This window comes from Temnothorax nylanderi, unplaced genomic scaffold, assembly GCF_030848795.1.
Source record: "Temnothorax nylanderi isolate EJ_2023f unplaced genomic scaffold, tnyl_v1.0 TNYL_tig0065_pilon, whole genome shotgun sequence".
NCBI lineage: Eukaryota > Metazoa > Arthropoda > Insecta > Hymenoptera > Formicidae > Temnothorax > Temnothorax nylanderi.
This window is the reverse complement of record NW_027249127.1, coordinates 64,557-77,368: the sequence shown is the minus strand read 5'-3', so window position 1 is coordinate 77,368 and position 12,812 is coordinate 64,557. Positions and strand designations below refer to the sequence as shown.

At 37.1% G+C, this 12,812-nt stretch overlaps 1 protein-coding gene across 1 annotated transcript; it reads left to right on the top strand.

Annotated features, from left to right (window-relative positions):
- The first annotated feature begins 1,891 nt into the window (after positions 1-1,891).
- Positions 1,892-10,903, top strand: LOC139773609 (uncharacterized). Its single transcript, XM_071708160.1, is given in 7 exon segments — positions 1,892-1,906; positions 2,165-2,279; positions 3,866-3,979; positions 4,731-4,849; positions 4,851-4,864; positions 5,818-6,121; positions 10,712-10,903. Coding segments are annotated over 7 exon segments (873 nt in total).
- Positions 10,904-12,812: the final 1,909 nt, after the last annotated feature.

Below are 12,812 nucleotides of genomic sequence, written 5' to 3'. Positions count from 1 at the left end.
TCTTCTCATGCCCACGTCTGTCCGCATAAAGAAACGGCCGACGCGGTACAGACGCGGTTAACGGTACTCGAAGAGTCCCTCTACCACCACCTGGCACTATTCCATCCATGCACGTCCGCCTGCCTGCTTCTTCTTCTTCCTCCACCTGACCTGATTTCCTGACCCACTACCGGAACGAGAGAGAGAGAGAGACGTGTTCTTGGCCACTAATTCAATTACGTGCTTTCGCGTCGAACCTCTGTTAATTTTCAATGACTTGTAGTCCGTCCGATATCGAAAGACAGACATGCGCTATGATATTTCAAGCATTATATCGCTACGTCGCTACGGACCACAACGACGTCAGTCACCGCGGTTAAGGGATTAATGATCGGCTGTCCTATATCTCCGAACGGATAATGCTGCTTTCTCTTATTGCCAAGTCACGACGTAACACGAATACGGTGCAAGTTTGACGTCAGATAATGATAAAATCGAGAGATTAGCCACGATATTCGAAAAGCATTTAGAAGAAAGAAAGAGAGAGAGAGAGAGAGAGAGAGAGAGAGAGAGAGATAGTAAGTTCCTATTTTTTTAAATAATGAAAAACTATATACATATTTTATTATTCGTTGAAACTTGTTACTTTTTAATTAATCATCTTATTTCAGCCATCAAAATTTGGGAAATATTTAAGAAAAATTAAAAATATTTTTTTTATTTTCAAATAGTTTTACTTTATATATTTATTTATCTCGAAAATGTGCAAAAATTCATGATTCGAGGTCTTTGTAGGTTTTGCTTGAGAGAATGAGCTTTTAACCTTACATCTCTCTACTTTTCATGATATTAAGTACTTATTATAAAGCACCCTTTTCTCACTCTCACCCTCGCGCAAATGGCGGAAATTCGTTTCATTTTCCCGGCCGTGAAGTCAAGGGCACGCTCTAAAAGTCGACGAGGGAGAGGAAGAGAGAATTTCTACGGTCGGCCGGGGAGAGAAAACACCAGGAGAAATCTTATACAGTTATATACGTGGCGTTATCTAAGATTCAATAGAGCGTATATATGGCGAAAAGAGTTCGACGGAAGCAAGCGCCCGACTACCACCGGTAGTTTCCTCCCGCGAGCGAGTGAAAGCGGAAGCGAGACCATGCGAGACCATCGTCCGTGACGAGCTTTTGCACCGGCGTCTTTGTTCCCGCTTGCGAAAACTTTTGACTCAACCTCTCATAGCGCATTCAGGAAAAGCTCCTTTTTCCTACCGGTTCGTATCTCCTTCGGCGACACCTCGTGGATTGCTTCCTTCACGAAGCACTTCCGCGCCGGTGAGAAACTTGTAAAACGTGACAAAGTCTTCACCAGGACTCAAAATAGTCTCTGCCGCACATCACGAAAATATCCGGGTTACGAGGACTTTACTGCACGAGCGCGCGTGACGTATGATGCATGCGATTCGTAACATATTTACTATTAATTACAATAATATCTATTTTATTATTTTATTATTCAATATATGTGAGTGTTCCACGTGCGCATAAAAAATTAATTGTCGAAAACATATCTTTCAATTTGTACTTCTTGTTTACATATTTTCATTTATTACAATTATAATTCATTATAAATAATAAATTTGTATATCATGCGCACTTTCTGTACTTAATTTCGCCTCCAGCTTCCTTATTTTGCATACTAAATATCCAGATTCCAGAGGGATTCAAATTAAAAGTTCGAAGCAATTTCGTGCACGTAATGGAGTCGCTTTCGAAAAACAACTTCGATTCGCTGGTATCGATCCGCCACTCACACGCGAACCTTCAGTTTGTCAATGTAACTATACATCAATCATAGTCAGAAAGTTTGAGTTTGTCGATGGATTTGTAGGAAGCCGAAAATACACGCTCTCAAGAACATGATAAAGGATAAGGTTGGTTCAATTTTCATATATGGCTTTTTAATTTGTTTTAATCCTGGAAAAGCTAAATGTGTAATCGTGGTTAATTAGGTTAGTCGTCTGCCACAACGAGACGAATAATTCTCAATTTGCCAAATAAAAAATATCTCATAATATCAGAAAATTGAATTATAGCTAAAATAGAGCAGCTAAAATAAAGTTATCTAATAATTATTAGAAAGTAATATTTGTCTCGTGTTCATCGTAACCAAATGTTTATTCTTAACATAGTCATATGTAGCAACCTGGCGCCCAATATGTGATAAGCAAGTAAGCATCGAGGAACGAGACACGTACAGACTTCTCATACATATACATAAATATCATCCCGAGATCGTTGGCAAATGTTTGAACAATCAGGTATATGAACGTTTGCTTTTTCGACTAACGTAGAGGAATATTTTCCAATTCCTCTGTATCAAGATAAACGTAAAATATAACAATAAAGGAATCTCAAAATGTTGATACAACGCTATAAACACACATAAAAAAATGTTATCGTATATATAAATATATGTTTTAATTTTTATTTTATTAAAAATTATTCTTTATGATAAAATTTTTTTATAATGTTATATTTTACGTACTTAACACTGCTCTCTTAAGATCTCCTATTTCACGTCATATTATCTTTTAGTGACGATAAGAATCTATAACGTAAATTTCGGTCAATTTCGGTTCTTAAACTTCCACGTTTTTCGATCCTGGAGGTGCTCGAGAAATTATATATCTTGATAGATGTGATAGATAACTTGATAGATGGGATCTTACGGAAATTACGCGCAAAAAAGGTGGAGACTGCTAGTTCATGTTTGTGGTAGCCTTATCGTCTCGCGTTCCACCTTCGACCTTCTTCTTGTCCATCCTGCAGTCCTTCAACTCATGAGTCTCTTGGGTCGAGAGAACTTATAAAGTTTCTAAACTGGATATACTATATAAGAGTGTGACTCGGTATTTTCAAAATAATTCTCAAAATAAATGCTACACGCGCAATAAGTGTTGAAAATTCGTATGATAACACAGCTTTATAGCAGAATTTTTCATATCTATAATTTATTTGAAGTAATTAAGTAATTCATTGATAACTTGCAAAAAATTATCCCCAAATCTTTTAATTTTCATATTTATGGGAAAGTCTTTGTCTTTTGCAATAGATTAAGATCAAACAAAAGTTTAGCTTGATGAAAAATGTATTGTTACTAATTACCTAACTATATTATATCGCTTTATCACAAAGTCTCATCTACACAGTAAAAAGTTTTGTGTATATTTTTGTTAAAAATAAACCTTGTTAAAATTTTTGTGTTAAAAATGTGACATACTTATGTGTTAATTTAATTTTGATTATGTTATGTAATTTTTTGTGTTAAATTCATATTTAAGTAAATCAAATGTCAAAATAACACATTTTATATTTAATCATAAGATTAACATAAAAATAATGTAGTTTTATTAAAAATATATCCTTTTCATTTATATTTAACATTATACAGATGTCTATTGTACATACAAAAATGTTAAATTAACATGTTTTTCATTTATATTTAACATATTATATAGATGTTTGTTGTACATAAAATTTTCGTTCACATATCATCAAACTTTTCTTTATTTTGTGATAAATTATGGACATAATATTTGTGTCATAATTTGACATATTCACATTAAATTAATACAAAAATTTTAGTGGACCGTTTGGAATATGTGAAATGTGTTGAATTTAACACAAAGTTTTTTACTGTGTATGTATAATTTTTTATCACAAGATAATCTTCAAATTAATTTAAAAAAAACAATAATGATCATCTATAGTCACGTTTAAAAAGAACTTTTCACGAATATTTCGCATGTTTGCACTCGCAAATTGAATCACGTGACGTTAGACGAAACGGTCGACGACGACGACGACTACATTTATTTTACTTCTTTTTGACTTTTTGCAGAAGAACGGGGGGTTTAGGATATCGTCGAATCGGATTTCGTCTCAAGTCACACCAGTCGATAGTGGTAGCAGCAAGAAGAACGAGCCGAAGAAAGTTTACGCTTATACTTCGCGGTAGATACCGATGCGATTAAGCCTTACGTGCCGCACGGCAACCGAGAGAGCTTTCGCGTTATATCCCAATTCGGATACGGTAAATGCTAAAGTTCTATGTTTGGCGTGAGTCGTCGTAGCTATTTCCGTCTTGAATTTATGTGGTCGCTCGCCATGTCTGAACTAGGCCAATACGAAAAGAATCATTGATTAACGAGGTAACATTCGGATTCTAATAATTACGGACGAGACAAATCATATGAGACAGCAAAGATTATTGCGATATTAATATTTAATTCTCAAATATTGTCATTAGTAGTATAATTACTTTTCATTTTCATTCATATTTTATTGTTAATTTTAATTATGTATCTCTATTAATTTAGCATTTAGAAAATATGTACACCACACTGTATAAATAATTCATAGGATCTAAACTTTTTTATAATGTTAACAAAAATCACAAAATCGTCATTAAAACTTTCATATAAGTCCAGTCATTATACTGACTGGACTTGTCTTGACTTGGATTCTTAGCCGCGATTAAATCCTTTCTTTTAAAAGATTCCTTTATACATATGATACAATCGTACAATATGTAGAAAAACGGTTGAAACATGATTAAAGCTGAGCGACGTTAGTAAAACTGGCCCTTGGAAGAATGTTTTGTCGTCTGCGGTCTATCCAGCGCGACGACAATCTGTGATGTCGATTGTGGTCGAACGTGAAAGCGTTTTAAGGCTTAACACTCGCTTTCGCCGCCCACAGTGGACACGTGGAAATTGCACGGCGAGAGGAAAGTCTGCTCCCAATGCCAGAGGGAAGCTATGCCGACACTTCATACGGGCGGCGACAAACTGACGACCTCACACATCGGAGCCCCTCTGTCTTTTCGGGTACGTACACTTTCGGATCAAAGATCAATTAACTTAATTAACTTAATTGACAGAAGAAGAGCTTTGAAGAAAATGTTAGAATAAAAAATCATTATTGAAAGATATTTTAACTACATAATAATTTATTACAAAAAATTAAATGAAAATCATTTTATTTAAGTCGTTAAGTAATCAGTTAATATAATCGATCGCACGTTAATTTAAAGCATTATCTCTGGTAAATATATCGCGTAATATTACTGACAGGTAGGAGGTCGTCCTGCTGCTTTATCTCATATATGATTTATCATACTTCTTTTGAATAAGGTAACATAGACTCCAACAGAACTCTCGCGTTCATCTGATAAAACTTTTTGCTCCCTATGTAATGCCGTTTCTTCCGTGGCGACCGTCGTTATCGCCTTAACGAGAGATAGCTTTTTGCTGATCTTTTCACGACACGCATGATCGGCCGGACAAAATTTAGAACTTGCGGTTTTTTGGGTCGCGCGTGAACAACCAAGAATTTCGCGCCCGCTATTCAACAAATCTTCCGCGTCACTTTGAGACTTTCTGTTCCGAGAATTTGATCCAAGAAAAAGAATAATAAACTAAGTATAGGCTCTCCTAAATAAATCAAATGGGAAATAGTGAGAGAGGCAATCAGAGCCACGCGCGGAAATTATTGCGCAATCAATACATATATAGTCAATAAGATATAATATATTAGTCCATTATTTCCAAGAAAATCCAAGAAATTGGAAATCTAAAGTTGATTGAAATTGAACGTAAATTCTTCGGTGCTTTAAGATAAATATTTTCATTCCTTTGAAAGTGTTCCTCCCTTCTTTCTTGATTATTGTCGCCCTACGTCCTTTTGAGTGAACCGCAATTTCTGCACTTGATCGGTCTTATGCTCGCAATTCGTGCACAATCGTGCTATCAGCTTCTCACCGCAGGACAATTCGTAACAGATGTTGGCCGTTTTACTTTATTAGGTTAATGATAAAGCGCGCGAAGAGGGTTAGCATGATTTGTCCGTTGTGCGGACACGTTTACGGCTTCGAGTACAAAAACGCGAAGCTGACGCCCTGCAAGTCCGCTGACTCCGGGGATTTGAAAGCGACAGCTAGGACTCGCGAGCTTCCGCGTGCGAGCCACGAGGAAAGAAAAGCTGGAAAATTAACAAAAAGCGCTCCGCGGGCGTTCATTATTGACACATCGACGATAACAAACGTCATTGTGCTTTTCCCGAATAAAGCAGTTTTCAACATTACGGTCGTTTCGAAACTAATATATATTTCGATATCGATCAATGAGACGCAATTATGTTCAACGCGAAAGAGAGAGCTTAATTAACGCGCAACGTTTTGTTATTTTACATTTTAATAAAGTACTTTATCAATACACGGTTTTGTTGTCTACGTAAATAATTAAGACCCCGCTTGATATTTTAAATAACAAATGGACTGCCATTCAACTGAAATTTATACGTTCTGCTAATGAACGCGTGTTTCGAAAACGAGAAATAAATTTATAAGACTAAATTTAAAATGTGTTCAATGTGCACAATTGCAAATTTGTTTACAAGAATACAAAGACACGTCGAAAGGTCAAAGACTTGTTTGTACTTCGCTGATGTATACAATATTTCCCGGAAACACGAGTATAATTTTATATACAATTCAGACGCAATATTAAAATAATGTTATTTCCGTGAGAAAAAGATTGTCTACAAACATATATTACCATGAAACAGTGTTAAAATGTACTGAATCATTGAAAAAGATACGATCTCGGTCTATAATACAACGATCATGGTAAAAGAAAAAGCCGCGAGAGTTGGTGCGCGATCCGCGCGATATGCATCGTCGCTTTCAATATATAGTTACGCGCGCGATCATCAGCTCCATGGAGATTTCCATAATGACTTATTACGCCCGTAATTAAACCGCGGATTTTGTTGTAATCAGCGGCCGTAGCGGCGGTCCAAATCGGTTTACCGCAAACAACGCGATTGAGCGCGCCGCGCGTTTAAAACAGTAATTAGAAATAGCATTCGTAAATTCTGTTCATTAATCCGCTACGCCCCGCGAGCGTGCGTTCTCATTGCTGCGAGATGCGCCAGGCCGGCTTATGTTTATCGCGCGCGCGAGCTCTCGAATGAATTTATGCTTCTAGAAAACAGCGCGCTTTTGTAAATCATCACAAAGGACGGAATGCAAGCGGAGCGGGCCGTCGCAGAGTGGCATGCTGCTCCCGTGGATTCCAACGCTGAAAGCGCCCGATGGTAAAACTCGCGCGCCGAAACGGCCGAACAATGTTTTCTCCACGGAAGGTCTGCACCAGAGCCAACAGCACTTATTAATTCTGAGTAAATTAAAAATTGCAGAGAGATAATTAAATTAGAAGCGGGAATTCTATTTCCCTTCCCCCCTTCCCCTTTGGATTTATTCAATCCTAAATTAATTAAAAATTGTGCGAACGTTATTACGAAATTAGAAGAGAAGTTTATTACAGATCTGAATATATAAAGCCAGCATAAGTCTTAACGCTACATATTATTTTTCCAGTTGAAATATGGAAATACCACGATGAATCGATTCGTTGTCCGGCATGTGGCGTGAAGGACGTGCCGATAATACTAAAACAGCAGAAATTTATGAGCTCCCGATTGGCTGCATTTTGCTTAATGGGGTTAGTTATCTAAAAAATTATTTCAATTAACTATGGAACGAAAGCGGCGAAAAAGGGTGCCGCGATTGGATATTGTTAATACGTAGCAAAAAGCAATGTAAATTGCATGTTACGTAACTTTGATATCAATCATTGATTGCAGTGTGTACGTGCGTGTATGTGTAAAATAATATTCATATTTATTTACTGAGCGAAATCACGAAAGCGCATGATAAATCAATAATTTAATATTAAATAAATAAAGGCGATCGGAGAAAGAAGAGGGATTTTAACGTTCGTTGGCGACCATTATCTCCCATATTTTGCATAAATTCGCGCCGATGAAGCAATACCGCGGTAAAACAAATTTTCGATAATCGCTTATTAGCGGCGGTAAAAACGACGCTAATTAGCGAGGCGCACCTGCGGATACTCTCTGAATAGTCTCTCTCCTGTAATATACGGGTTTTTCAAAAGACCAACGCGCGCGCGGCCATAGCGCGAAACGGTTGAAGCGCGAGAATCACCGCGAATCGTAATCAGTAAATCCCTTTTGTTAAATTTAATTCTGGTCGCGGCGCGGCGGCGGCGTCCGTTTTCGGCGAATTGAATTCGTACGCGACGGAAATCGCGGAATTACTCGCTCTCATAAATCACGACGACTGCCGATAAGCGTGTGTAATGCCGTATTTCAAAATGAAATATATTCACTTCATTAAACCTGATTAGCGAAGTGCAACACGATTTTATGTAGCGATGTAGCTCCATCAGGAAACAATCTCATTTACGGTGCATCTACATGATTTTTTCGCTACGTGCATTTATAGAGATAATTCTATCATCCCTGAATTTTTTTTAATTATACATAAGCCTTTAATTGACATAATGAAAGAAATAAGGCACTTGTGATATTATCCGCTGATTATTTTAAAATGTACAAAGTTGTGTACTATTTGAGCATGTGATTCATGATTTATTTCGCGTCTTACTCAGAACTACTTTTCAGGATGAGAATCTAGAAAGGTACACACAAAGCAGTGTCAAAATCATAATAAGAATAGATTCAGTATATTACAAGTTTCAAATTTTTTAAACAAAAAAGAAAAACACGCTTATTTTTAGCTTTAGATTCATAAAATTTACAATTCTGTATTCTAAAAATCTTGCGAAATTCTGCAGGCCTCTCTTTTTTTTAAAATTAAGTCTTACACGAAGAACTGAGGCGAGCATCGACACTTTTCTTTTTATAGATGTTGGCCCTTCTGTTTTATACCATTGATGATGAGACGAGACAAAAGCGTGCGCACGCTATGCCCGTGTTGCGGCCACGATTACGGAATTTGTACGGGAGCGGAGAGCAAGCTGATCGCCTGTTCGCCCAAATGCGCGTCTAGCCGCGGGAAATTAAGTGATTTCGCAAATTCACGAACGTGTCATCTTCGGGCGGAGTGCGGCGGCTCGCGAATGGAACCAGGACGTCCGCGTCGTCAGGTAAATGGTATCACATTGTTATACGCTAATTACATCAGCAGATTGGTTCCAGCGCGTTGCATATTTGCTGGTTATCTCGCAAAATGCTAATATCGGCAACACGGATATACATGGTATTTGGAGGGGGACACATGATCCAGATGTGAGTCATGTCGTATATAGACGTCATCGTTTTCAAGAAATTTTAAAAGCAACTAATTTCTTAAATGAAACTTGATTTTTTCCTTGAGATAAAAGTTGTAGATCTCGTCGAGACGTTTTCAAAACACAGTAATAAAACTTCTGAGATATTTTAAATTTTGTCAAAATGTTTTTAATAGAAAATATGAAATATCTCGTAAAGTGTTCACTTTTCAATAGTTTTACCTGCATAGTTTTATACGTAGAATAATGAAAGGAATCGAATAATAATATTAGGTTTTACATTTGCAATTTTGTAAAATTGAATGCGTCTACAAAATGCAATCAAATTTTTTAAAATAATTTTTTCCGTTTCTTTTACTATAATCGATTCCCTCTCCAAACCATGCAACTTTTGTCTAAAACATTTTTCAATAAAATTATCAGTTCGCGATATAACACTGTAAACTTTAAAATTGGACACCCTGTATAAAAAAAACTATCAGACAAATCTTGTAGTAACGTTTACAGTGATTTAATTTTAATAATATCTACGTTTGAGATGGAATTTTTATTAGCTAGATAGTTCTATCATAAATAAGAGATTGGATTTATTGTTTTCTTTGAGATATAACTACCGTTACGTTTGCCGTTAAGTATTCGTCTTTAAAATCCCATCAATCTTTTATTCCAAAACACCTTTCTGTAAAATTAATAATATTCTAAGAGAAATTGATGCGTCACACGTTTTATGCGCCTCATTCACTTGTCTCACGTGCGTTCGTTTACGCGTCATTACGTCGACGCGGAGGGGAATAAAAAAAAATCGATATCTATCCATTTATCGGCTGAAAAGCGATACGCAGATAGTGCTAACGCCAACGACATTTCTCGTATGACAAAGAAAACACTTTCCATGGGTGACGAGGCTGCGAGGACTCTCAGGGTCCCGGAGGAGCGTCCTCGGCGAGAAGAAGGCGGATCTCGTCGCTGCCGGTCGCAATCGAAGCTATCGCGCGGATACGCCTTTTGTGCGAACCAGGTCACGGTGAGTCGTCGTTATCGCGGTATTCTATACAGGATGGCCCCACCGATCGTCGCCGGAAAATATTTTCAGGGCTCTGACGAGGTTGTCGCAGATTTTCACGCGACGGAAATTTGATACGACAACGCTCCCTATATACGATAGATATTTCGAAGTTGTAGATATCTTTTTAATTAGAATTTCGCGGAAAATTCACTGAAGAAAAATCTCTAAATTCGTCAAAAAATTTACTATATAATTTTTCATTTATTCGAGAAATGCATGTGCATTTTTGAGGTTATTAATTATTATTTTTGTTATAATTATTAGAAAATATCAAATATAATTATTACGCATAATAATAATTATTTATTATTATAAAAACAATAATAAAATTCGTATAATTCGCGTTCAGCTCTCGTTTCGCTTTGCATTATTTCGATTTTTGCGTAGACGAAACGAAGCACTGTCATCTTTTATACCGCGCTATTTCAAATTCTTAAAACGGATGACCGAAATCGCGTCTTACAAATGTTCGCAATTTTTATCGTGTGCAGAATCGCGGTTCACCATATGACGAGTATAGCAGCGACGATTGCGTGGACGACAAAAGATGGGATCGTCGGCGCGACTTGGACGAATCGAGAGCTTCGAAAGCTCGGGAACAAAGCGAATCCGAAGGCAGCAGCGCGGGGACGGTGACGGGCGATTTTTATGCGAGACAGGTTTGCTGTCGGGAGTGCGGCTAGAGAGGAACGAATGAAGAGAGGATGGTCGAACGAAGGAGGAACGGCGAACGGAACAAATGTATTTGCACATCGCTCGCGAAACGCGAACTGTTACTTCGTTATTCCGTGCAAATTCAATTCTGCGGAATTCCGTGGTAAGGGAAGGCGAGTTCTCCCCGTCGTAGAACTTAAATGGAAACTCGCGGCACAAACAGTTTCACGCTGCAAGAGACGCGATTTGCGTTCCCGGCTGACTGACAATTTCGCGGGGAAACTTCGCGAAACGAGACGAGATGAGAACGGGACAAGACAAGACGCGACATATCGTATTATTGCTTTATTAATCATCGTTAACGGATATTCAAGTACGCGCGTTTCTTTTTCTGTCCTACTTTTGGAGGAGGCGTAGCGCTTGCTTTTTTGCGAGAATAACCGGCGATATGTATTTCTTGTATTTGAGACGTATCTACGCCGTTATTTATTTGTTTTTAGATGAGCTTTCGTGTAAAGAGATTTTGTGACATCAAACGGTGAAATAAAACTTTCTAAAAACTGTGTTAAAGCCTCCGTTTTCGAATGAAATAAAGTTCCAGCGATTATTTCTGCGTTATAACTCTGAAATTCTTTCATCTCGATTTTTCATGCTTTTTTTCGAAGCTTCTATAGTTTCATTTTTAATCGTGTAAATCGAGAGGATTTCTACATGATAGTACACAACATTTTTCAATTATTTCATCCTGCTATTGCAATTATTTGAAACTTGGAAATTATTGACGCGATTCTTCGCGATATTCGTGCGGCAAAGACCGCAAGAATTCCGGGAAATTACGTTAAAGCGAGCGAGTTTCGGATAAACGAGGGTATTCTCTAACGGGAGATTTAATAGGCGTACTCCAATTTATCGACGCGTTTAAGGCATGAAATAAACGGATCGCCGGGACGAATGAATGGTTCTCTATACCTTTCTTTCTCTCTTTGCCTCCTTTTTCCGTCGGACAACGACGACATTCGTTTCATTTCCTTATTATCTCATTATCTTACGCCGGCCGACTTGTCTACCGAGTGCATCCGGATAATAATTTCCCGGAATTCTTTGCCGGGGTTAGCTCGTAAAACGGGAAAAACTCGCGCGCGGAATGAATAACCGCGCGAATCCCGCTAAATGCAACCTTGCCGGCATAAATCGCGGCTCGAAAGTGTAATCGCGCGCGTTGCACCCCAATTACTATAATCGGCCGCTTTATTAATCATAAATAGATAAAGTATAGAAGGTCCTTTAAAATTCAAATTCGGCTATTCATTAACAAATTACGGATCAAAGTGTGATATAATTAATTTTATCAAGCGCCTTTTGACATAGTAATTAGATTACTATCTCAATTTATATTAATATAGAAGAGCTATTTTATTTTATATAATGTTATATGTTACATTAATGTAATTTTTTCCACAAATGGTTTTACTCGTGATTTTTAATAAAATTTCCTTTTCATGTAAAAAATGAGGCAATGTTATTAACATTGATATTCAGAAATCTTTACAAGTGTTATCACAATTGTAAATTAAATTTCAAGAGACAGGTTTGTTAACATAACGATTTTATTTATACAACCTTGTGCTTGTTTCATTAAAACTTTCAGTAAATCTTTAGAAAAACTTACACAACTCGAATTATTTTAATCTTAATATACCTATGTTATAGAAGGTTCATTCTTGAGTAACTTTGCTTTAATAACTAGGTGGCGGTCTCTTATGGTTTCTAAAAGTATTTTACGTTCGAAATACATATGTACTAAAACTAAAACTAAAACCGAGAATTGTAAAACATCTCAGAATGCTATTTTCTCGTAGTATATATGTACTATATATACACAAAAACAATAAGAAATAAGAAGTGTTTACGTTTTGCTGTTGTTTCCTACTCAGTACA